We start from the raw sequence: 25,520 nt of genomic DNA, 5'->3' as shown, positions 1-25,520 counted from the left end.
CTCTGTGTTTTTTGTGATGCTTCAGTTGGACTGGGATTTGCACTCAATTAATTGAACTCTTTGTCTCTTCAATTCATACTCTTGTTTTATGCACCAAATCTATTTGTCGAGTTGATAATAATATCCGAAGTTGAAATAATTAATCAGCACATCTGACGATTGAAAATATACACAAACGCACTCGAAGCTACAAGTATTTTATCTTATTTTTGAAACTTTATGGTCTAATTTATTTGTTCTTTAGATATATAATATCTATCACTCAAGTCTTGGGTGTGCGTATGTTTCATAATGTAACTTTTGTCATTAGTGCATATATATATATTTTTTGCCAATAGTGCAAATTTTAATAAAATTAGGATTTTTTATTTAAAAAAGAAAATCATATTCCCATTTTAATTCGTTTGTAATGGTAGCCAACCTAACTACACTACCATAAAATTTGAAACTGGACCGGACTTTTGTTTTTTTAAAAGTGTCAATAGCAGGAGTTAAATTCTAACCATTTTACTTATACTCCCCTCCTATGATGGCCTAACATTCCGTTTTTCAGTCCCCATGGGGGAACATCCATTATGAAAGAGGAACATTTTGTTCCAACTTGGCCCGATTAGTAACAGAGAGAAAACCACACAGTCGAGAAGAAAATTAAGTTCGGCCCAACTCTCAAAATTAGGGGCTGCGTTCCCACAATTTTGGGCTGGAAGTGACCTTAATCCATCATCAAGACCCAACTCTGTAGGTGGGAATATTAACCAAGTGCGAACGAGGTCTTTAATAATAAGTACTTTCTTCTTTCTAAAGTTAAAAAAAAAAAAAAAAAAACTTTTTCCTTTCTCCCATATAGGGATAATAAATAGGCGATGGAAAGGTATCTAATTTAAATTAGAGTATCCCATGAACAAAATAATAATAAAAATGGGTTTGTTTGGTTAGGCACATTGGCAAAAAATTTCTTTTCAAATTTGTTCTATTTATAGTGCGAATACAATTTTCAACCGTCTCTTTATTTCACATACATCATATTATAAAAAATATTGTAGTATTATTTCAAATAACGTTCTATCCAAACGGCCCAATAATTCACAGTATAAAGTTACGGTGCATATTTGCAGCAAGTTGCGTAAAAAATACCAAACGAGACGGTAAAAAAAAAAAATACACTAATTAAGCTACAAATTTTTGTTTTATGACTTTTATCTATCTTTTACAAAAAGCACATGAACCGAAATTTAGCCACAAGTGTGGTAGGGTCAGAAAACGACTACTGGATGATGATCAGTCCATTACAAGTCAACAAAGAAGGCAAGACTTTAAAGATCATTCTTCTTGCAGCTGCAATTGCAATTGTCGGAACCGAAGGAGGAGCATGATCAGCTGGACTAGTAGGAGAAGCGTAGCATGCAGCCGAATACCATGTTTGCTTGTGCAACGGATTGAGTGGGTTTCCACTTTGATGCACATTCTATAAAAAAGAAGGGGCTGACTGATTTTTTTGACATGAAAATGGGATGCTGAATCAGATAATGAATGTTGTCGCCGCTGTTATGCTGCGTTTCGTTTTTCTTGATAATGATATTCACCTATTCTTGATGTACTTAATTAATCAGTTATGCGTGCAGTATATAGCTTGAAAGTTACAAGAGATGGCAACAGGGCATCATCATCATCATCATCCTCCTCCTCAAAGCTAGATGACTTCGGCCAAAACATGGCTGCTACATTGCAAGTAATATATATATATATATCTCATCGCAGCTGGATCAATTGCAGGACCAGACATATCCATATCCGGCCCCAGCGCATGCTATCGTGATATCACATCCGGTTACCAATTTAGCATGAAAGAAACCAACCAATACCTGCGCTTTTATTTATTCAACCACATACTCAAATAGACACTCACCCTTTATATCCTATCTACGCACGTCTCCCAACCAACTTACAGCACCGTGGAAATGCTTGTCACGTTACAGTGTTGAATAATACCGTGAAAAAGGCTGTATTCCACTCCATAATTCGTACCAGCAACTAATATGATCATTAGCCGTTTGTTTGTTTGTTTTTTTTCTTTTGGGCTGCATAAAGTTGACGGACATCAGTTGCCAAAGTTCGTGGAAGTAACTTCTTGGTAATCTATACGTAACTTCTTCACTTTAGTACACTTGGTAAAAGGAAATATTGAGAGTTGAACCTAAACGTCTGCCTAAACTATCAAGGAGAGTTTCCAAAACAAATTACAAGATTAGAAAGAAAATGGGAAACTTGAAACGTTGCAATTTTTGGTTGTGCATTGATAGCACTAACAATGCTAGGCAATGATTTGCAGTGCATTGTCCATGCCCGTAGGCCGTAGCAAAGCTAGACAATGGCTTGAAAGATGTCTTATATAGTACATGAAACGATATATGGAAATATAAGAAGCAGTTACAATCATTTACCCTTAACCTGTTTGATTCATGTATCTCTCTACATGATCTGTACCTATTTCCTCAATGAATTAATCCTATTACAAACTCTATAAATCCCGCCATTGATCTTCACAGTCTTGGGCTTTTCCTTCATCTGCCCCCAAATCCTCCTCTTCCACGTACTCCTTTCCATTAACTTGCACAAAAAAGTCACTAAAACGGAAGACCTTCTTGGTTTCTTTGATGCAGCAGCTTCTTCAGTTGCAGTTGAAGGTGAAAACAATGATGGAATCACATGATTTGGTGCATGAGAAAATCGAGAGCTCCTTCCCTGTCTTGATCCGCTAAGAGATGGCAAAACCATGATATGTCTATCGATCACATGGCTAAGAGAAACCAGTTCATATGAATCATATAAAGGGCTCCCACAATCCCATATGTGAGGAATTGCTTCTTCATCATCATCACCATCATCTTCTTTTACCTCTGGTTTTCTTTCAACACGATCAGACGGTGCCCGTGACTCTTTCATCTTTGATTATGATGCTGATGATACTGCTTGAGTGGAGAGTGGAGACTGGAGAGTAGACTGTTTCTTCTAGTAATTCAGCGCCATGTTCTTGTTTCGGCCGCCTACAGGGACAATTTTTGCCAGTGGGAAACCAACCGTATATTTTTATTAGTTTAGGTGAGCATCCAGATAAGAAAAATAAGAGTGCAAAGTTCCATAACTCTCCCTACTCTGACGGCCTTGACGTTGTGCTTCCTGGCAAGTTAAATGTCTTTTTGCACCGGACGAATACTGAGTATTAGGCTAAATCAGGGGTCCAATGTATGTGTATCTGTCGAAGAAGATGACAGATCTGCTCATTTAATATTGGGAATAAGATAACGAGGTATACAATCAATAGCCCGATGCCTGGTAGTGTGTATGGGGCTAATTGCTTAGATTATAGGTAAAAAAAAAAAACATCCGCCAAATGCACCTCTGACACGGGGTTGTTCTTGTTCTATACGTGCCGTGCTGATTCAGCACGGCCCCAAAATAAATTTCTTAGAAGTCAGAAAAATGTCAGCTTGTGCAGTCTTGTGTCAGTCCGGGCCGTGCTGATTGTGCACGGCCCGGAATGACTAAAGACCGACGGATACTGCTTTTGTCAGTCCCGGCCGTGCACATTCAGCACGGCTCCATTGAAAAAAATTAAACCATTGGTCTTGCAGCAGGTGAGAATGCCGTAGGAGTGATCCTTGGTGGAATCTTGTAAGTTTCCTCGCTCCTCGTTCTTTCTTGGGAAGGGGGATGTTTTTGTTGGTTAAGCAAAATATTTATAGGGCTAATGCTTAATGACACCTCAAATGCCAAAAGAAAAATCAAGTCTTGGGATTCTATCATCTTTATAAATTATGCATTTATAATAATATACACTTATACATTTAAATATTGTATTTATAATACATTTATATATTTATATCAAAATATATAAATGTATTATATTATATATAATACATAATATAAATATATTTTTAAATGTATAAGTGTATATTATTATAAATGCATAATTTATAAATGAATATTATATAAATGTATAAAGTAATATATTATAAATATATATTAATATTATGTGTAAATGTATTAATATAATTAATATAAATGCAAAAATGTATTAATATTATGTATAAATGTAAAATTAATATCATGTATATTAATATAATTTATATAATATATAATATTTATATAAATATATTATAAATATATAAAAATACTTTTTAAATAAAATAAAATATTTATAATATGTATAAATAAATAAATATTTAATATATAAATATTTAATATATATAATATACATTAATATTAATTATAAATATTGTAATATTATAAATATGGTGTTTATATAATATTTCAATTTGTAATATTTATTGTACATTTCATTATATAAATATTTGTATAATACATAATATATAAATATATAATATATAATTTTCAATAATACATAAAATTGTGTTGAAATATCAACAATGCATATTCGGTCAACATTCAAATTCAAAAATAATTTCAAAGTTGACAAAATATTGATAGACCGTACAATTGACTGTAGCTAGCACCATTTGTGTCATGAGCAGTCGAAGACTAGGAATTCTAAACGGCTTCACAATTAACTCCCATCAGGGCCCCATTAGTTTATCATTTCTTTACTTTGCATTATTGGCATATGTAGTCCTTAAAGCTGCTGCGAGCCAAATTGGAAATGGCAAGGAGAAATCTCGTGCTTAATTTTTTTCAAAGGAGCCGTGCTGAATGTGCACGGCTCTGACTGACAAAAGCAGTATCTGTCAGTCTTTAGTCATTCCGGGCCGTGCACAGTCAGCACGGTCCGGACTGACACAAGACTGCACAGGCTGACATTTTTCTGACTTCTGCGAAATTTATTTTGGGGCCGTGCTGAGTCAGCACGGCACGTATAGAACAAGAACAATCCCGTGTCAGAGGTACATTTGGCGGATGATTTTTTTTTTTACCTATAATCTAAGCAATTAGCCTGTGTATGGCAACACATGATTATTCTTAGGTAAGCAATTCGAGTATTGATTGGACATTACGATGGTGCTTTTGGTGAGCATGCAACTTTGTGAATCTGTACCCTTCACTTTAAATTATGAAAAAATTGGCCGTTACAATTTGTGCTTACCTTGCAACTCTCCCAAAATTTTCGCAGTCCATGAGGCATGAATCGCTTCAAATCATCTGTCCCGAATTTTGTCTCTATCGTCCTGTATTTATTTAACTTCCATTTGTATTATGCCGTTGGACTTATCGTCCAATAAAATCTTAAGAGATATTGATTGTTGGAATTATTCACAATTGAATTCTAAAAATTATTAATCAATACACGTGATTATCAAACAGGTACGAGACTGCAGAGACAAAATCTAGGATTTCAAGTAGGTACGAATTTGTGTCTTTGTGCCTCACTTGCCTAAAGACACAAATTTGAACATAGGCTTATCTCTTTATCAGTATGATCTCCCACTCACTATTAATTCCTCTTATTACATATTTCCTGATCACTTAGACCAATTTCTTATCAAACTCTAGCGGATGATTTTATGGTTTTAATTTTCAATACTAAACACCGCTTGCATGTGGGTTTAGATTAAGCATCCGATACCCTCTATCTATTACTTAAACTTAGCAAATCATTCATGAAACCATAGTTTAACAATATTCCTCTCATATACAATTTAGATAAAAAAAAAAAAAAATCACTTCAAAGATGGTGTCCAAATAGTCAAAATAAAATGAGAACAAAATGATACGAAAATTCCTTACAAGACAAAATTGCATATGCTTATTTAAACTCCCGTCCCGATCATGAAATGGTACTTTTTTTTTTTTTTGTCGACACGGGGGTGTCCGGGTCAATCCTTACGGGGCCCGACTAATCCCCTGCGGCCTGGACCGGACGCCCCAGGTACATGCTATACATATATATATATATACTTCTATTTATATTCATATGTTGGGTATTGAGCTTGTTGAGACCTCTTACCCCTAATTCTATCGGACCACCTGGCGACCACTCCTTTTGGATATCAAACCCTAGCCAATATTCCATTAGTTGCTTATTATAAGGGTGTTCACAAATCGAATATCCAATCTGTGAAATTCACAAAAATGGGACGAGCCATTTTGTGATCCGTATCTGGATCTTCTAATGCAGATATCTGGACATTTGCATTATGTGCTGATTGGATTAATCGGATATCCGATCCATATCTAATTTTTAAAATTTTCTTTTAAAAATATAAATTCCCAAGATATGGAACAAGGGTAGTTCAATTTCAGGTGTGCCTCTCACTTTTTATTTTGCAACTAGACTTGATCTGCGTTTTGCCTGAGTGAAAAGGTCAGTACGAGAAACAAAAGAAATCGACCGTAATGAAAATGACGACGACGACGACAACTACGGGACTACGAATTTGTACAACTTGGAAGCATTTTATTGAGTAACCCCGTTGATGCCCAACAGAAATGAGTAACACGACCGACGACGGCATTACTAACTTCTTATGACACACACTCTGTCTCTCCCCCTCTTACAGTTTCAGTTACAGTTTGTACTACATATAATCAGGTCTGGCTGGCCGTAATTGACAGATTCAAACTAAAAGGCAGTACTAGAGTAGCTCTTAACAACGTTATTACACAGTATTTGCAGCACTTTGTTATTGGTGGGGCCGACACATCGCGGGGTCTTGAATTGACTCACAGCAGCCCCTAACCCCACGTAATGATCCAGTATCTTGTGGAAGGTTCCTCTCTTCACAATTCTGAGCTCAAGGGCACCGATTGCTTTAACTTTGCGGGAGCTTAGGTATCCAGCATCAAGAAATGATTTATCCAGACAATTGCAGCATTCCTCTAGAACCTCGTCGCTTGCTTCCCCACTTATTTCCCAGAATATGACGTAGTGCCCCGGTTCAGTTGACGAATCAATTCGGCTGGTGAAGTCAACCACTTCTAGCCTGTTTTCTGCTAGAACCTTGGCTGCAGCTTCAACCGCTAGCTGTAAATCTTTCTCGGTATTCTTGTCTATGTTGATTGTCAGCAAGAGATTTCTCCTGCAAATAAACTGCAGTTCTGGGGTGGAGTTGTGGAACCCTTTTACCTTCACCACATCCCCTAGCCTGTAACGGTACAGCCCTGCAAAAGTTGCACCACATGCAAATTCATTTCTCAATTACATCCCACACCACGCTGGGAAAAGTGTAGAACCAATAATGCCAAAGTAACTGGAAATCGTCGAACATAATTTGCATGGTTGAAGGTTTTTGCACTTCATTTTTACACTCCTGTTTCAACCATTTTAGTCAAATCATTTGTGTGACGTGACTGACGCATGTCATCTGTCTGATCTTTTATTATACTGAAGTTTTTTACACAATGTAAGAAGTCCATCTTTTCCAAGTTCCATCCAAGTGGTATGATGAGTTGGTATTCGTAGAAAAAAAGATTCTGCCGGACAAATAAAAAGGCACGTCCCATTACAGGGTTGAATGAGAAGAAAAATATCTTTCTTTTTTCCTAGTCACTTTACAGGGTTGTTGCTATGCTGTCTTCAATCACATGAATGGCATCCATAATGTCAAAGACAATCACTACTAATTGCTTCGACAAGTAAACAACGTTATCTGTAAAGAAGATTAAAATAGTGGCAGGCACACAAAACAAGCAATGTACGATGTCAATGGTAAGGCACGAGATCTGATGACCTTCATATATTACTGGACATGATGGGGCACATGCATGGTCTGAACGGTGAGTTTTTAAACAGATGCCACCTCCTACAAGTCTGCAACACCTCATGGGAACAGAGACTCCCCCCCCCCCCCCCCCCCCCCCCCCCCCCCCCGCGCCCCCAAAAAAAAAAAGAGATCTTTGCAAGCAGTGTCATTAGTACCGCAATCTAAAAAAATTCTAGCCACTCATGGGTTGTGCAGCTGGTTTAGCATGTAATAATAGAGACGAGGTTCTTCCTATAGCCACAGCCCAAAAAAAAAAAAAAAAAAAAAACATACAGGGCGTTAACAGAAATAGATTCATAAAAAAGACAAATTTTGTACCTGCAAAACTTGTAACGATAACTTCATACTCTTCACCAGCTTTAACTTCAGCGAGACCAACAGGCTTGGCTTCTAGGCCATCGAGACTTTGCCTCAGAGGAATAAACTCAAAATAACCAATATTTGGAAGAACAGCAAAAGTGGCCATCTCAGGGGGCAATTTTGGATTGACGTTCACTCCAATCCATCCTTCAGAAGACCCATAATCTGCACTTAGCAATGGTAGCTCTCCTGCATAATGCCTCAATTTTTTCAAATACGGCTCCATGGAACCTGTCATTATCCCATATATGTACCTGGTGTTAGGAAATAGCTCTGGGATCAATCCGTACCAATTGCTCAATCCCTGACACTTGTTATGGATTAAATCAGCCAACTCAGGATTTGGCTTGAGCAATTTTGACATTGCCGTTCTAACTGATGGGACAGAAATTCGGCTGCTTAACACTCCCTCCCTGATATCAGTACACAACTCCTCCCAGTCCTGCTCGAATGTTCGGAACGCAAACACAATGCTGTGAGCAAATGTAGAGGAAATTACTTGAACTTCTTCACGCTGGATGAGTCCACATAACAGATGGCAGTATAATGATTGGTGGAAATCCGGACCAAAAATCACTTCTTCAGGGCTGCAACATGGGCTATGCATAGCCTTCATTGTTCTCTTGAACAATGGGTTGCGGTATACATTAGTGGTGGCAGTCCCTGCTGCCAAACCTCCTTTCGTTTTAAACTGCCTGCTACCATAGATGAGCTGCAAACATTTCCCATTGCCAATTGGGAATTCCCTGCAAGGACAATTATGTTATTTTCTTCCATTGCTATCACTTCGGTCATACATAATTTAAACAAGGACTACCACACGACAAGTCAATGTGGCTACGGAAAGCCATGTAAGGAAAACCAGAAAACCAATCAAATTTTCTGCTCGCAAGGAAGTGAAGCACTTGCCTGTTCCTAAAGGAATAGGAAGTTTTGTATATCTGCATGGTGGATTCCATCAGTTCATCATTGAAAGGGACAAACTTGGGCATCCCACGAGTAGTACCGGAGCTGCAATAAAATTCCAGTTTATCCGAAGCTACAAAGAGCCATAAACGGCACATGTGTGTGCGTGTATATATATTGTTTCCATTTTCCCCATGAATGATGAAACTGAAAATTGATTTACCTTAAGGAGATGGTTGTTATTGGGTTTCCGGTAAGAATTGAAGAATCATCACCGTCAACAATCCTATTGATGTAAGGCTCCAAATCCTCATGAGTGACAAGAGGAACGCAAGATTTGTAACTCTCAGGATCAGTTCTTCCATCGAGACCCCATCTCTGCAAATACTCTGTTCGACCATTTTCTTCAAGAATTTTCTTCAGTGTTTCTATCTGAACCCTCCCAGCATCTCTAGTCATTGCCTCAAATTCAGCTATGACATCTTCTGGATCCAAAGAAAGAGGCATCTCCTCCAGCATCCCCATATTCCTTCTAGGAGCTGTTAAAACGATTTAAAATTTACGATAAGTTGTGAATCCAATTACTAAAGCAAGCCACTTTAATGACAGGGCTAACCAATCAGATAGTGACACAATTTAATGATGCTTCTATGCAATAGAAATGATTTGACAGAAAAAAAAAAAGAAGATAAGTATCAACCTATTAAATTGTTAAAAAAAAAAAATCTGTTGAGGTCAAAGTTCATAAAGAAAGCAAATATGAAATGGAGAAAGTTCACTTGTAGCCACCTCTGTCCCAATTCTGTGGACGGAAAGGTGTTCTTCTTTGACGCAAGTCAACGAAGCTCAATAAAACAAGGGCCAAAAGAAAAAGAAAAAAGAAAAACCCCTCCCCCAAGAAGAGCTAAAAAAAAAAAAGGAGAAAGGAAATTCTTAAATACTGCTGTACTAAAACAGGAGAAGGAAACATCAGAGGGGGAACATAAAGCAAGAAAGAGAAATCCCAGATACATACAAGGCTTGTAGTATTATTAGAATCGGATGAATCAGCAGATTCATGAACCTTTTAGGACAGTTTTAATGCACGAGAATAAATGAGAGAAAGTACACGATTTAGTTAAAGCTGAATGCATTTCCAAAAGTTTTGAGGGAAGTTTTAGCTTGATAAATTCATAAAGTAATCTAGTATTCTAGTCTAGTATAGTAGTAGTATATAGTAGTAAAAAACTAGCTCTGTATGTGTTGTATGTAGCAGGAAAGGAAGAAAAAAGGGGTAGGGGAAGGACATGAGAATCGTACCAACTCCAAAACTTTCTGCAGAAAGGTCCATATATAGTAACCACAAAAGCAGAAAAGAAAATTTCAATTCCAAAAGCTGGACAAAAGATTAAAGATGGAAAAATGAAAAACTTAATAAGATCTCTCGAGAGATAAAGAGAGACTTTAAGACAGAAGAGATAAATTCTTGGAAAAGTGGTAACCAACAACAACAACCAAAGAAGGGAGGGAACAAAACAAAAGGTTAAAGTCCACAAATGAAGTGGGCGTTTGATGACATGCATAGATAGAGAGAATAGAGCGATGACAGAGGGAATGAATGAATCAATCAGTGGACGTAATTGTCTGAGCCCAGTGATCAGAGATAGAGAGAAAGGGGTTTCAGGCGTGCATAGGATGGCCCTCGCCGGGGTTGGCAGTTGGGGGAGAGGGATTAAACAATAAAGAGGTGGGGACCTCCTCCTTTCCCCTGAATCCCTGGAGTTGCCTCTGGACTCTGGAGATGGAGTGAGTCCGAAAGAGAGAATCAAAGAAAGAAAGCGCTGGAAGTGGCGAGGCGAGCCTTACACGGTAAAGGCGGCTGAGACAGACGATGGATATCCTCCCGAACAGATGAGGTGGAGGGGGGCGAGTCAACGAGGAGGATTCAACTATTTAGGCGGCAATCAGCTAGCGAGTAGACTCGGTAATCAGTGCCTGACTACTACTGCTCCTGCTCCTGTAGTGTTGGACCGTTGGTTTACTTCATCTATCTCCTGTGTGTATGCGCGAAGGAAACAAATGAAAAGGAGGAAGAGGGATGGCACTTGGAAGTCTCCTCAGCCCCTTATAATATATATATATATATATATACGATTCAATTCACCCCCGGTTACTGCTTACTGAGAGTGAAATGAAAGATGTCGGCTCTTGAAAGGTTAGAAATGAATGAAAAATTAGTAACAGAGGGGCAGGGGTGAGAATTAGGGAGGGAGGAGAATGAGAAGAGGAAAGAGATTTGAATTGAAAATCGCTAATTGGTTGCTAGGACTGGACCTGGGGCTGGTTGATTGGAATTTAGGGTCAAATGGCAGCAAAAGTAGCACTCACTCTCCTCTCTATCTCTCTTGTGTACATTTGTTGTTATTTTCACTTTATTAATAGCCCTGTGAATTTTTTTGAATACTGCTTGTTTAAAATTTTATTATAATTTATAATAAAAATTGTAAAAAATTTATTTAAAATATGGAAATTTTTGAATATTTTGAGAAGGATGAGAAGAAACCAGCGGAGAATGAGACAAAATGAACTGGCCATTTTTTTTTTGGATCATCTTCACTTTCTTTTATCCTTTTCTCGGTTTTGCTTTTGGTGGTCACCTGGGTTAGAGTGGTCGGATGGTCGCTGATAATTTTTGGTATAAGCCTGCTGCTTGCTGCTTGTTTTTTGATTGATATAACTCCGCTCTCCACTCTCTTTTTCTTTTCGTCTTTTTGTTGGTCCCTGTCCGAAGCTTCAGCGGAACCTCCGGCTCACACTTTTCAGGCGTTGCAGTTTTTTTTAATAGCGTAAATAATCGGAAACATAGGAATGGAGACAGACAAAGAGAGTGGGATACGCGAGAAAAATACATCATAGACTAGACTGGGTACGGATTACGGAGAGACTTTGAGAGGCAGCCAAAGATTCCGTGAGCCAAAGGGCAGAGGTGTGGCATTGACGGAGTCGGACGACGTGGGAAACGCCAACCCTGCCCCAAATGTGGGGACCATCACACCAATAGTTGTTTTTTTTTTTTTCTCCTAAACTGAAATGCCCCGCGTTACAACTTTTCTGACCCGCTTTCAGAAATAGGAATGAAGAAACCGAGACCGGGAGTGACGTGGCCTTTCAATAATCGCATGTCTACAAGTGGAGCCGTACACCAGATCTACTCAAATTTTTGCCAGTATTCTTTTATGCATACGGTTTGATGGTCAAAGCTACTCAAACATATACATAGAGAGATGCGTCAAAACTTGCATACTTTATTATATTGAGGGTCAATTGAAAAATTTCCTCTGAGATTTAACCAGTTTTGCACTTACCCTTTTAATGTTTTTTTTTTTTTTGTTTAACTTTATGCCTCACGCCGTTTGTCAATTCTAACGCCGCGTAACATTGAAATGTCAAAAATGACCATTATATCTCAGGGAGAGGTTTTATGATTAACTATTATATTAATTTATTATGTGAAGGAAATTAACAATACAAAATAGAGCCAACTTCTAAGATCAAGTTTAAAATGAAAATGTGATATAAATGAATAATGTACCTAGAAAGAACAAAATATTAATTGATATAAATGAATAATGTAACCGAACTATATTAATGCTTTTATTTATACGTTAATTAGGCACTCGGGATCATAACTCAAAGACCTCAATACTTGAAAGATAAAAGAAAAAACCCTCAACGTTAAGGGAAGGAACAAGAACATAACCGTCCCTAAGTAATGTAACAATTTTCCAACGGATTATAATTTATTACAAATTAATTATGCATTTTTTCTCATGCTCTTAAATTTCACTGTTGTTGATACGAGAACTATATTGATGGACATTCGTTGGAGTAGACCCATTATTTTGACACATATCCTCATTTGTGACGATGGATGATTGAAACCGTACCCATCCAAATTTTTCTTTTAAAAAAAAATGGTAGCTCTCGTTTGGGAGGATTGTTTCTGAAAAGCCTCCCGGATCCTTTTTCCAAACTCGTAGGGCGTATTCCACAACGGGTCCAGACATCATCCTGGTTTAGTGTAGACGAATTAAAATTTTTTTTTTTCCGTGGAAGACGAATTAAAAGAGTCAAGCCAGAAAATATTCAAGGTATTGATTCGAGATGTCTCGAAAAGATTAATCGATTGCTAAAGAAATCATATCAACTCCATGGCTTTGCAAACCCAGAGGAGCCCTTTAGTCATGGGTTGCATTGTGGCTCTCCGACTTCCCCAGATTTTTTTGGGTTCTTTTCTTTTGCGCTCTCTCTCTCTCTCTCTCTCTCTCTGTGAGTAATATTAGGCTTTCATTAATATGCCTAAAACTGTTAATCTTTTTCTGATCTGAATGCTTCTAATTCATTATCAGGCATTTCAAAACTCGATTTGTTATTTTTACAGATTTTTTCGCTGTTGATTGACTACTGAACACTCATTAATACATCTAAATCAAATTCAACCCACCATATAAATGCACACGTGAGCACGACTTGTAAATATTTGCAAGTCAAAAATTCACAAGGACTAGAAACAGTAGCATTTCTTGGTAAGTATGCGTCTGTGTTGCTTTAGTGCATAAAAATGCATTTTGATACGATAACGTGCTTATTCTTTTGGCCGCTATTTTTTTTTTTTTTTTTACAATGATAATATTTTTATAATCTAATCTATCATAAATTACAGGGAGGGGAGGTTAAAAAGACCATATTATATAAAAGATTAGTAAGTATAAAAACTTGATTAAACGAAAAGGGTATTCTGACACCTCCTTTACATTTTTTCCACTGCAGGTGGGTTCGAACTCCCGTTCAAAGAGGAATTTAGTGACTTTCAGCGATCATATGGATCACATTCTTGTGACGTATCATTTTTAGTTCTCCTTCATTGAACTCAAATCATGAAAAACTTTGAATAGGGCAAAAGCAAACAAACAATTGCGTAACAGAGAGTCCAGGGAATCATGAAACGAAATGAAAATAAAATGTACGACAAATAGTGAAGACAAAAGGAACAGTGCAACATATAGGGCGGCTGCCACATATCCTAGCTAAAATGGACGTTGAATTTGTATCAAAGGAAGCGGCGCCTTCCCTTAACCCGAGAAATAGCAACAAAAGACAATCAGTAATCAAACATATTGTGGCTCCCGGTGGCTTCTTTCTATGGTTCTTATCGTTGCGACAAAAAAAAAATCAACAATCAGCAGTCAGTCAATTGTGCAATTTGTAAGAAAATGGATGAATACAGGAGTTAAGCACAACGTCATTAAGACTAAATGTTACAGAACTCAACATTATAAGTCCCACTTCTCAATATTAAGATCGAAAGTTAAAAGGAGTAATCAATTTTAGGTTTCAAAATGGTCGACATTGTCATGCATACCAGTGACTGAGACTCGAAATATTGCGGACTAATACGCAGCCAACACTTAACTGGTCTGTTTATCACTATTATTTAGTACTATTGCTGGTCAAATTGGCCAATCCTTTATTAATTAAATTTGGAAATTGACGTTTCAACAACAGAACAGACAGCAGGATCCACGCTCATTCAATGCATGAAGGTGAAAGGAGCTCATATTCGTCAAATTCCTTGTCACGTAGAAAGGGCAATTAAAAGAACTTCAAACAACGGCTGGAATTTGGAATAGATCCGCTTGGGTTTCTAGATTAAGTGGAGGAGAGCACTATTTAGAAGCTGCAGTGGAATGGCGCAAGTAGAACCAAAACTCGTATTATTAACTTCTTACGTTTCCATTTTATATGCTAACTAGTTTTGTACCCGTTCCTTGAACGGGAATTTTCGAAAAATAATAAACTATTTAGTTAATTTTGTAAAAATGTCGATATGAAATACAAACTTAATGTCTATTTTATGATAACCTTTCTTAAGTATATTACTATATGCGCATTGCAATATAAAGTATTCTTATGATATAAATTTGAACATCTAATAATTTACTTCGGTAATTAGTTACTTTTCTACTTCTTGTAGTGATAACAATTCTTATTTACTTCGGTTCCCTATGCCGTACACAAATTATTGGCATGAATTTGGAGATATATCTAATAGAGATATTTATATCGCATTACTTTCCAGTTCTTTTTTTGGGTAGGAAATAAGAATCATATAATATTAAGAATTCCTATAGGAAATAAGAACTGATATAAATATCTAAACAAAAAAGGAGCAAGGCACGTAGGAAACTACTTGCCGTCTCGTTAAGTCACGTAGGAAAGAGAAAACATGAATGGATAAGAATGAGAATACGACTTTATTATATATATATATATATGATAATAATTTCTGGGCTGTTGACGTTACGTCTCCAAAATCAGTGAACATATATCATTAAAAAACTATCCAGTTGGAAAAATAAAGCATTTTTAAGTAGTTAGTGTCATTTTCAGCCTGCCTTGCTTGTTTGGCATTACTTAGAGGTTCAAAGTAATTAACAACTACCAATCATTAATTAACCCACAAAAAATCAAGTACGAAGCGTTGCAGTTCTCTAATGACTTCACAAGAGACCCCACACCGGGATATAGACAGAGCATAATCAGCTCCAATCTTCACGATCACACTCAACTGTTGCCTGAATTACAGTGACCTTCATCCTGTTTCTCACTCATATATTTTATTAAGAAAGAAAGACTTTCGGCACTCGAATACCAAACCTTATCATTTGACCCCGTCCAATTGTAAGTGCGGATAAGATCAGTTTGGCATTGTAAACAACAGCGGTTTCTTGAGTTTCTTCAAGAAAATGTCAGAAAAAAAAAAACAACAGCGGTTTATACCCGCAACTGAAAGAGATTCATATAATTCTAGGGAAAAAAAGAAGGGGGATGCCCTTGTAATTGTAAGAAATTCCAGGAGGGCAGTTGTAAATTATGAAAAATACGTATTTTGTCTTGAGTTCTTGAATGCTCAAACGAGGTGGATTTGACATTGATTCAGAGCTCGAATCAACAAGCCTAACTTCACATCAGTCTGAGAGAGCCAAAAGAGAAAGGAAAAAAAAAAAAAAGAAGAACTGAACCACAGGAATTTGGTACCAACCATGTTGGTGCCTGTGTCCATCATCTACACATTATTATTGTCAAAGGCTGTCGTAGCACCAAGCACCAGTGTGAATCGGCTTAGCTGTCTTGTTTCCCTGGTTCGATGCCTTCCACGTTTGCGGGCTGCGGTCTAGTAATTTTGTTGACTTCCTGGACAAGGAGAATTCGAACCCCCGCCAAAGTCCCACCCTCCCAACCAAAGTCCACCCCTCGAATGTGGTTTCATTTAATCCCATAGCCAAATTCAACAGCCTCACGTTGTTGTGTGTTGGTGCATGTGCAGTTTACACTTTACAGTCGAGAATCTAATTGCTGCTTGAGAATGGGGGCCGGGGGAACAGGTTATAATCAAGCAGCAGCAGCAGCAGCAGCATCCGGAACTGATTTGCGTAGATAGAAAGTTATGGTGGATACCAAAGAGAGAATGCAATCCGCTGCCGACATGATTTGCTGTGTTGGTGATCTTTAAGAACCTTGCAAGTTATACTCCTAGGACATGCCGTAGTAGCCTATAATGGCGATCGAGTCAAATCTTTCCAAACTTTTTCAAAGAAAAAGAAAAAGCATCTTGTCAATGTTGTGGTAACTAGCCAGGAATTGTTTGTTTGGAGGATAATGAGGTCACACATATATTTATCAGTAAAGTTTCTGATCACCGCTTGCACTTCGCAGTTTGCTTCATTCTCTCAATATGTTGCTTTAACCAAGTGCTTAAAAGTAACATTTTTTGATCGTTCGCATTGCCATACTTTTCTTTCTGTCCGGTAATCAAATGAAACCAATAATTGGAGATCCTGAAAATCATAAACTTGTGTAGAAGCAATTCCTCAAAAAAGTTGACTTTTAGGAATCACACAATTAAGAGAGAGTATGGTTAAACACACTCAATGAATTTCGTTCTAAACATGACTCTAATTCAACAGCTAAAAATTCTACGAAATCAAGGTTGACCAAATATGTTATTTGTAGATTCATCAGTACATATATACTTGCAGGAAAATAGATAAACCTTAAAAATGAGCTGAAAAAAAATAAATTTTTTTTTTTAAATTTGCAGTCACAAATTTCAACAATTAAGAAAATTGGACTAACAAATTTAAAATTTTTTCCACCTTTGCGCATCCTCAATCTTGTAAAAATTTGCTTTAATCTCACATTACCTCCTATAAAGATTAGGGGGGAAAAATTTCTTACTGATGAACTAATTTTCTTTGTAAACAAATAATTAAAACTCAGACATATGCTATTGATTCAAATGATTATTATTGCCCCCACTAATAGCTGGAACCTTACTCCACCACAACCAATTCAAGCATTTGAGAGCAAAAATGGCCGAAATGGTCAGTGTAATGATCGAAATGTAGCGCAGATATGTCACGATCAGGATTCAGCTCTCAATTGGAAGAGAAATAGAATGTATACAGGCAACGGAGAAAACAAATATCCAGTTAGTGCAAGTAAGATGTATGTGTTCTAATTCACTTCTTCTTGTTATTATTATTGGCAGTATTATTATTGTTGTTGTTGTTGTTTTGGCTATCTCCGGATGCATTAGCCACCCTTTCTCCTGCGCCAGCAATATTCAGTGCTTGATAATAACATGAATTACATCAAAAATCAAAACCAACAAACAGCGCAGCAATCGTAGGCTCCGTTTGGATTAGCTGTTTTTGGGGTTGTTTTTCAAAAACAGTACTGTAGTATTTTGTCTTTGAAATATAAATCCGTTTGGATTAGTTGTTTTTGGAGTTGTTTTTCAAAAACTATATGAAAAACTTTTACTGTAGATATTTTTTGGATTGTTTTTAGAGGTATTTTTAAAACATATTTTTGGGTATTTTTATAATTTATAATTTTTATATACATTTATGCATTTATAATACATTTATAAATAAATATATTTATATATTCGCTAAAAAATATATAAATGTATTATATTATATATAATACATAATATAAATATATTTATAAATATATAAGTGTATATTATTATAAATGTATAAATTATAAATGAATATTATATAAATGTATAAATTACAATTTATAATTTATAATTTTTATATTTTGATATAAATATACATTTATGCATTTATAATATATTTATAAATAAATATATTTACATATTTATATAAAAATATATAAATGTATTATAAATTAATTATATTATATATAATACATAATATAAATATATTTATAAATGTATAAGTGTATATTATTATAAATGTATAAATTATAAATGAATATTATATAAATGTATAAATTATAAATTATAAATTATATATTTTTATATAAATATACATTTATGCATTTATAATACATTTATAAATATTTATAAATAAATATATTTATGTATTTATATAAAAATATATAAATGTATTATATTATATATAATACATAATATAAATATATTTATAAACATATAAGTCTATATTATTATAAATGTATAAATTACAACTGAATATTAGATAAATGTATAAATTATAATTTTATTAATATATATTAGTATTAAGTATAAATGTATTAATATAAATGTACAAATGTATTAATATTATGTATAAATATAAAATTAATATTATGTATATTAATATAAATGTATAAATGTATTATAAATGTATTATATTATATATAATACATAATATAAATGTATATTATAAATATACATTAATATATATATTATGTATAAATGTACATTTATATAAATGTATAATATATATAATATATAATATATGTTATATGATATACAATTTATATAATATATAATATTCATATAAATATATAAAAATATTTATAATATGTATAAATAAATATATAAATATTTCAAATATATTATATATATTAATATTAATTATAAATATTATAATATTATAAATATGGTGTTTATATAATATTTCAATTTGTAATATTTATTGTATATTTCATTATATAAATATTCATATAATATATAATATATAATTTTCAATTTGTATAATATACATAATATTGTATATATAATATAATATACATAATATAATATATTATACATAATATACATTATTACATTATTACATATTATGTATATTATATATTATACATAACATTATTATAAATTATTATACACAATAATGTACATAATAATATTATACATTAATAATGTATATATTATAATATAATGTACATAATATATTATGTATAAATTTTTACACATTTATGTATACAATATTACATATTATGTATATTATATTATATTATGTATAATATACAATATTATGTATAATATTAATTTATATAAATATTTATATAATATATAATATATAATTTTTAATTTGTATATTTCAATTTATATTAATATAATATAATATATATATTTATATATATAATATACATAATTGAAATATACATATGTAGTTGTTTTTGATATAATATTTGGATATGGTGTTTTTGGAGTTGTTTTGGAAATACACATTTACTGTAGCATTTGGAATGTAAAAAACAGTTTTTCAAAAACAACCCCAAAAACAAGGGATCCAAACACACCCGTAGTTTTTAGATACCCAAAATCCTTTTCTGGACCATCAAAAGTCAAATGCATATGTGCTTTCTGCCTACAGTTTGAGCACACGGGACATTTTTCAGTCAGAAATTTGATTTTCCTCTCACGTTGTTGTCAATTTGTCATTTTGATTGGCATAAGAAGGACACCACCATGCATTAGTTCTTTTTCTTTTCTGTGGCAAGTGGCCAAACATGATTCGAAGACTCTGATAGCGATGAAGATTGAAGACAACAACTCGCTCTTAATGCTGCAAAATCTGAAGGGTTGAAGAAAAGCAAAAAACAGGTGGGGGAGGGGTCGGAGAATATGATAGTGATCGTAAGCATCAAAAAAATTCTGGGGACCGGAAAAATTAAACGGCGCCGATAATTTGCACTATCCGAATTGTAGCAGATGACAATCTGATCTGATCTGATCTGATGCTGCTGCTTGGGGGTGTTGATACAGTTGGTCGGTGGCCTTGTGATGGCCACTCCCTTGCTTGCAACATGTGATGCACATTGTGAAAAGGCAGCTATGCAAGTAGCATTAAACTACTAAATTGTCGTCGTTAAGAGAAAATGGTGGCATCCTACACAGCAGGAGTAGCCAGCTACTGATTACTGAATGATCATTGCAATAATCATAAATGTCTGCAAACTTTTAAAACACCCTCCTGTCTTTTTCATGGGATGCGTCTTTTTTTAACATTTACCCGTCTTATCATCTTGAATTTGCACATACTTCACATATTTAGCCCATGTTTTCCAGCCAACCATCGAGTACCTGCAGGTAGCACTGCGCCCCCCCCCCCCCCCCCCCCCCCCCCCCCCCCGCCATGCATATGGGGAAAAAGCTTGATTTGCTTCTTGGCGACTGGTGATCAGTGAAATTTTCTGGAAAAAATATGACTTAATTACCTCTAATTACGTGTGTTTTGGACAAACATATAAAGTAACTTTGTCCTGTTTTTACATGCCTTTACGTATCTAGAAAAAAGCAATGTCGTATCCCTTAAAATATCTTCCATTAGAATCCCCGCTGGAATGCTTATAAACAAAGCATCAACCTTTTAGACCTTAAAAAAAATATTAAAAAAAAAAATTGAGACCTCATAATTCATATTCATGGTAAAATTAGCTTCCTTGCAAATCGTTGAGGGTGTTTTAGACTAAAAAGCTAGGATGAAGTTTCTTTTAAGAATCTTTGAAGGTTCCGCATGTCCATCGTTCTTCCGGAGATGAACCTGCCCGCCCGCAAACCAGATAAGATTGCTATGTCCGGCGTCAGGGAGGAAAATTTTACATAATATGATAATTTTCTTTCACTGCTTATTTAAAGTTATACAGTCGATTTTCAGACCTGTATATATTTGTATCAATGTGCTCATTTAATGGTGCAGCTGTTGCAATATGCATTAAATGTGTAAGATCCAAAATTCGGTTTCAATGGCAAAATTTCTTTGATTGGAAGTTCGAACTGTCTATCTTCAACCAAGTATCTGACTATTTCACTGATTTCTCTTCAAGTTTTGAAAATCACATTAACCTCTCTTGAGATTTATTATCTTGTAGCGTTTAAATCCAACCAACAATTAAAAAATGATATAAGGAGAGGGAAGATAATATGATTCCATCATTGCTCCTCATCTACTAAATTGTTTAATTAATCTAATACCAGTCCAAATGTTAAAGAAAACACTAGAATTTGCTACTTATCATCAGAGATTAAATAACATATGACATCAAAAATAGTATACCATTCTATATATTTCACTTAATGTAAGATCCAAATTATTCTTTTTAATTATGAATCCATTGTCAAACATGATCAATAACAAATAATCGAAAAAAATCTGCAACGAAAATATTACAAGGAATGAACTTTAATACCATAAAAATTTCAACAACTAACCTTAATATATTGAGAAAAATATTTAGGAAGTTAAAGTTTGTTCTCTATAACATTTTGGCTGCAAATTTTTTGATTACTTGTTATCGATCATGATTAACAATGGGTATGTAAGTGAAAAGAATAATTTGAATCTTGCATTAAGTGAAAAATATAAAATGATATATTATTTTTTGATGCTATATATGATTTGATCCTTAATGATAAATAGCAAATTTTAGCTTTTCCCGTGAGTTCGTATCAGATTAATTAAACAACATAGTAGATGAGAGGCAATGATAGAATCATGTTATCGCCTCTCTCCAACGCGTTACAAGATAATTAACTTCAAAGAAGGTTAGTGTAATTTTCAAAACTCGGAGGAAATCAATGAAAATAGTCTGAGGGAGGTTTCTGGAATTAACCCCTTTCTATTTCTTGCACAAAATCGACATGTCAGAATCAAACGGGGTGGTGGATTAACTGTCTGGGTGTGAGTGGCAACAGTTGGCGGCATGTTTTTTTCCGACGGCGTCGTAACTGGGTAATTAGGTGGGTCTTCCACCATAACAGTCGTCAATCGATCCCACTGAGAAGGAATTTTTCCGACAGCGTCGTAACTGGGTAATTAGGTGGGTCTTCCACCATAACAGTCGTCAACTGAGAAGGTATTTTTCAGGCCTTGCAAATCCATCGTCGCTATCGCCAAGCCGTTTTCAACTCTTTTCGGCAACCCAAAAACAATTGGCAGTATCTGTAATGGTAATTCTATGGTTGGGTCCATATTTGAGTGCTAGTAGGCACTAAGATGTCCTTCGAAAAAAAAAAGGCACAAAGAAGAAGAAGAAGAAGTCTGGCCGGTTAGGGGAACGCCAAATTACGGCCGCCGAAATTGCCATGGAAGTGGAGGTACACAAAAACCAAAGGAGAAGAATGATTGAATTCCTGACGTCGTTGAGAATTGTCTGGTTTGGTGCTAAATTTGGTCTTTTATATTCAGATAACCTGTTAAAGAACACGACGATTATTTGCCCACTTTGCATTGTGCCGTTATTGGCATGTCTCATGTCCACCCCAACAATTGATACGTTAATTATTACTACTACATTAATCAACTATGACTAGTGAATCGAGAGATTCCTTCCATACTTAACAAGTAGTAAAGCTAATCAAGAGCTCATGTCAGAAAAAACGGATTAGTCAAACCATATGCTGCCGTCAAGAAAATGTCAGAAACCATATGCTGCCGGTAGAAACCGAAATAGAGAAATTTATTAGCAAAGCAACTGAATTTGATAACACGTACTTGGCCACCGTGTGAAATATAAGGTGCGGGCGGATCCGAGTGTAGGTCGATGGTTCAAATTTTTGCGCTCACGATAAAATACAATTGATGTGCAGTGATGTGTCGCAGTAGTTTAGATAGGTTAAAATCGTGTAGAAATTGACGATTAATTAAAAAAAAAAAACTTATTTGCCTTCGATTACGCACAAAAAAAAAATTATTTGTCTTAGATTACGCAAAGGAAAACAAAAATCTAGTAACATATTCCACGGAATCAATATAATATTAGAATGGAATTGCGTTGAATGCACTCCTTCCAAACCCCTTGATCATCAAGATTTTGTCCTATCCATTAACATTTGGGTTTTTTTATTTCGCTTCCACGTGAAAACCCATGGGCCATGGCACGTCGCCTCTATGTTTCAGCGGTTTGGGCGATTGGATCGGGACGATCCCGTCTGTATCATTGCAAAGCCTTCTCAAAACCGACTCCAAAGTCCAAACAAAACTGCGATTATGAAAGAGTTGGGTTACATGACTTGAATCCAGAGGTAACTCTCTGTTAACTTGTGCACTACGCAAAAATTCATGATAATTGACCAACTATGCTCATAAAAAAACTATCCTTGATTCATTTTCTCACGAGTAAAATGTTTGTGGAGCTGGGGCCTCATGATCCAGAGAAAGATAGCATGGTGACGGGAGGGAGCTTTCATGTCCCCGCACCCGGACGATGCAACAGCAGAAGAGGATCGCAGACGTATGGAGCCTTCTCATGAAAACAAATTTTTATATGTTCTGTCAAAAATTCTAAAAGTCTGTCCCATGATGCGAGCTAGAGACTTGAATTGACAAAGTCAATTAGAAGTGAAATTATGACGGAGTCTCTGTCAATCAATAACGACCAGATTATCCGTTGGAGACATTTAGCAGCCTGAAGGTTGAGCGCAGCCCAACACCTGACCTACTACCGGGGACCATGGACAGAATATGGGACAAGAACGGCTGCAAAATCAATAGTTCCGAACATTTCAACTGCGCAATTGCAACCCTTTTTTTTTTCCAATTTAACTGTTTAACTTCCATATAAAATGTGCTTCTAATTAGGCACCTACAAAACAGACCCTGAATTATATGCCATACCACAACTGACGCAAGATGTTATCGATCCAGTAATGATATCATGCAGCAGATCGCTGTACCGTGGAACAAATCCTTAATCACATGCTACAATATTGTTTGATAAAAATAATGATCCCTACATGATGATAAAACTTCATTCCATTCTAAGGTTGCGTGTGATAAAATTGATATCTGAAATCTAACGTTTGAATCCATTAAATTATTGAATTGTTAAGTATTAAATTTCATATATTTGAATACATATCACGTTCAGTGATAAATAAATAGTTTATCACTTAATTTTGGGAACAAATTTTGTCTAGAAATTCAGTGACACTTCGGATTTCACTTTTTGATTATCAAACACTATGAATATGTTAAGATCTGATTCTATTGAATTTAAGTGTTAAATTGAGTTATCAAACAGAGTCTAACGTTGCTCTTGAGAGTCGTTCAAATTGTTTAAGGTATTATATGTGATTCCTTCAAACACATCTTTGAATTTCAATTTTATTTTAGAAAAGGATATCGATATAAGCATATCTTTAACATCAACGTGAGCACACAATATCAAAGTTAGTTTGGCACAAATTACTCCTTTTCTAAAACCACACTACCAAGCAACAATATCAAACAGCAATAGAAAAAGGTTTTTAGTGTAAAAAATCCAAATTGAGAAAATTTATTAGACCTAATGCAATAAAAAATCTCCATCCGACCAAGTTGCATGCAAACCTGTTTGGATTGTAAGTTATTTGAGATATTTTACTGTAGCACTTTTTGTGATGTGATGTATGTGAGATAAAAAGGTAATTGGGAAGATAAAAAGATGTATTGAAAATTGTAATGGTGATGTAAGCAAATATTTTTGGACAAATAACTTACAATCCAAACACACTCCTTATTTTCTGTAGCCCTTTTTCTCTTCAACTCCCTCTTTCCCTCTCTTCGTTCCGCACCAAGTATGTCGGCTCACTCTCTCTTGTTTCGAAATGAAACTCGCGACTGCTGCCTGCTACTACTCCTCGCGGCTGATGATTCAGCAACTGAAAATGACGGTTTACCTAATCTCGTTAGTCAAACTTTGACTAGTGACGGTTTACTACCTATTCCTCCAGTCAAACTTTGACTGGTGACAACTGATGCGCTTTACTTGTCACGGGCAAGCCGAATAAGTTGGAGTGTTGGACCGAGCCCAGTGTTGGGTACTATCGGATCTTCCTAGGAATAAGTGATGGGTTTTGGTTTTCATGGGTCAACCAAATGAGTTCAACAAAGCCCGATGTTAGGTGCAATTGGATCTTCCTAGCCCAAAAGATTTGAGACTTTCTTTTTCACGTTTATAACCAAACACCCTACTCCTTCCATGATTGATGTGCAATAAATTTAGTAATTTTCAATGTCCGAAATTCTTGCTGCTGCTCTAAAATCACATTGGTTTAAAAGATTGTTGTTTTGCTTCTATTAATTTTCCATCAATGTATTGGTGGTTTTCCCATTTTTTCTTTGTTTGGTTAGACGACGGAGGCGTTTGCTTTGTTTGATATTGTCATCTTGAATAATTTAGTGAATTATTTGTACAATTTTATTCGCTTATATCATTAACATATTTTTTTAACTATATTTTGATCGCACATACATGATACAT

General features: G+C 35.2%; 1 protein-coding gene across 4 annotated transcripts; it reads right to left on the bottom strand.

Annotated features, from left to right (window-relative positions):
• Positions 1-6,388: 6,388 nt before the first annotated feature.
• On the bottom strand, positions 6,389-11,248 carry LOC113728173 (jasmonoyl--L-amino acid synthetase JAR4). 4 transcript variants are annotated; one of them, XM_027252712.2, is made up of 5 exons: positions 10,827-11,248; positions 9,205-9,520; positions 8,985-9,086; positions 8,034-8,821; positions 6,389-7,113 (listed from the first exon to the last, which is right to left on the bottom strand). In XM_027252712.2, the coding sequence occupies exons 2-5, from the start codon at positions 9,504-9,506 to the stop codon at positions 6,575-6,577; spliced, it is 1,731 nt and encodes a 576-aa protein (XP_027108513.1). In that variant the 5' UTR covers positions 9,507-9,520; positions 10,827-11,248; the 3' UTR covers positions 6,389-6,574. The 4 variants fall into 4 exon arrangements, with proteins under 4 accessions (XP_027108513.1, XP_027108512.1, XP_071932726.1 ...); XM_027252711.2 differs by lacking the exon at positions 10,827-11,248 and adding an exon at positions 10,281-10,817; XM_072076625.1 differs by lacking the exon at positions 10,827-11,248 and adding an exon at positions 9,771-10,164.
• Between the last annotated feature and the right edge of the window lie 14,272 nt (positions 11,249-25,520).

Source organism: Coffea arabica, chromosome 2c, assembly GCF_036785885.1.
Source record: "Coffea arabica cultivar ET-39 chromosome 2c, Coffea Arabica ET-39 HiFi, whole genome shotgun sequence".
NCBI classification, from domain to species: Eukaryota; Viridiplantae; Streptophyta; class Magnoliopsida; order Gentianales; family Rubiaceae; genus Coffea; species Coffea arabica.
The sequence above is the reverse complement of the archived record's forward strand: the minus strand, read 5'-3'. Positions and strand labels throughout refer to the sequence as shown.

Excerpts from the sequence above, each read along its gene's own strand:
- LOC113728173 (XM_027252711.2), bottom strand. The coding sequence starts at position 10,311 with ATGGACCTTTCTGCAGAAAGTTTTGGAGTTG. Across the intron at positions 8,822-8,984 it reads TCCTATTCCTTTAGGAACAG|GGAATTCCCAATTGGCAATG; the intron begins GCAAGTGCTTCA and ends TTGTCCTTGCAG. Across the intron at positions 7,114-8,033 it reads TATCGTTACAAGTTTTGCAG|GGCTGTACCGTTACAGGCTA; the intron begins GTACAAAATTTG and ends CAACTTTTGCAG.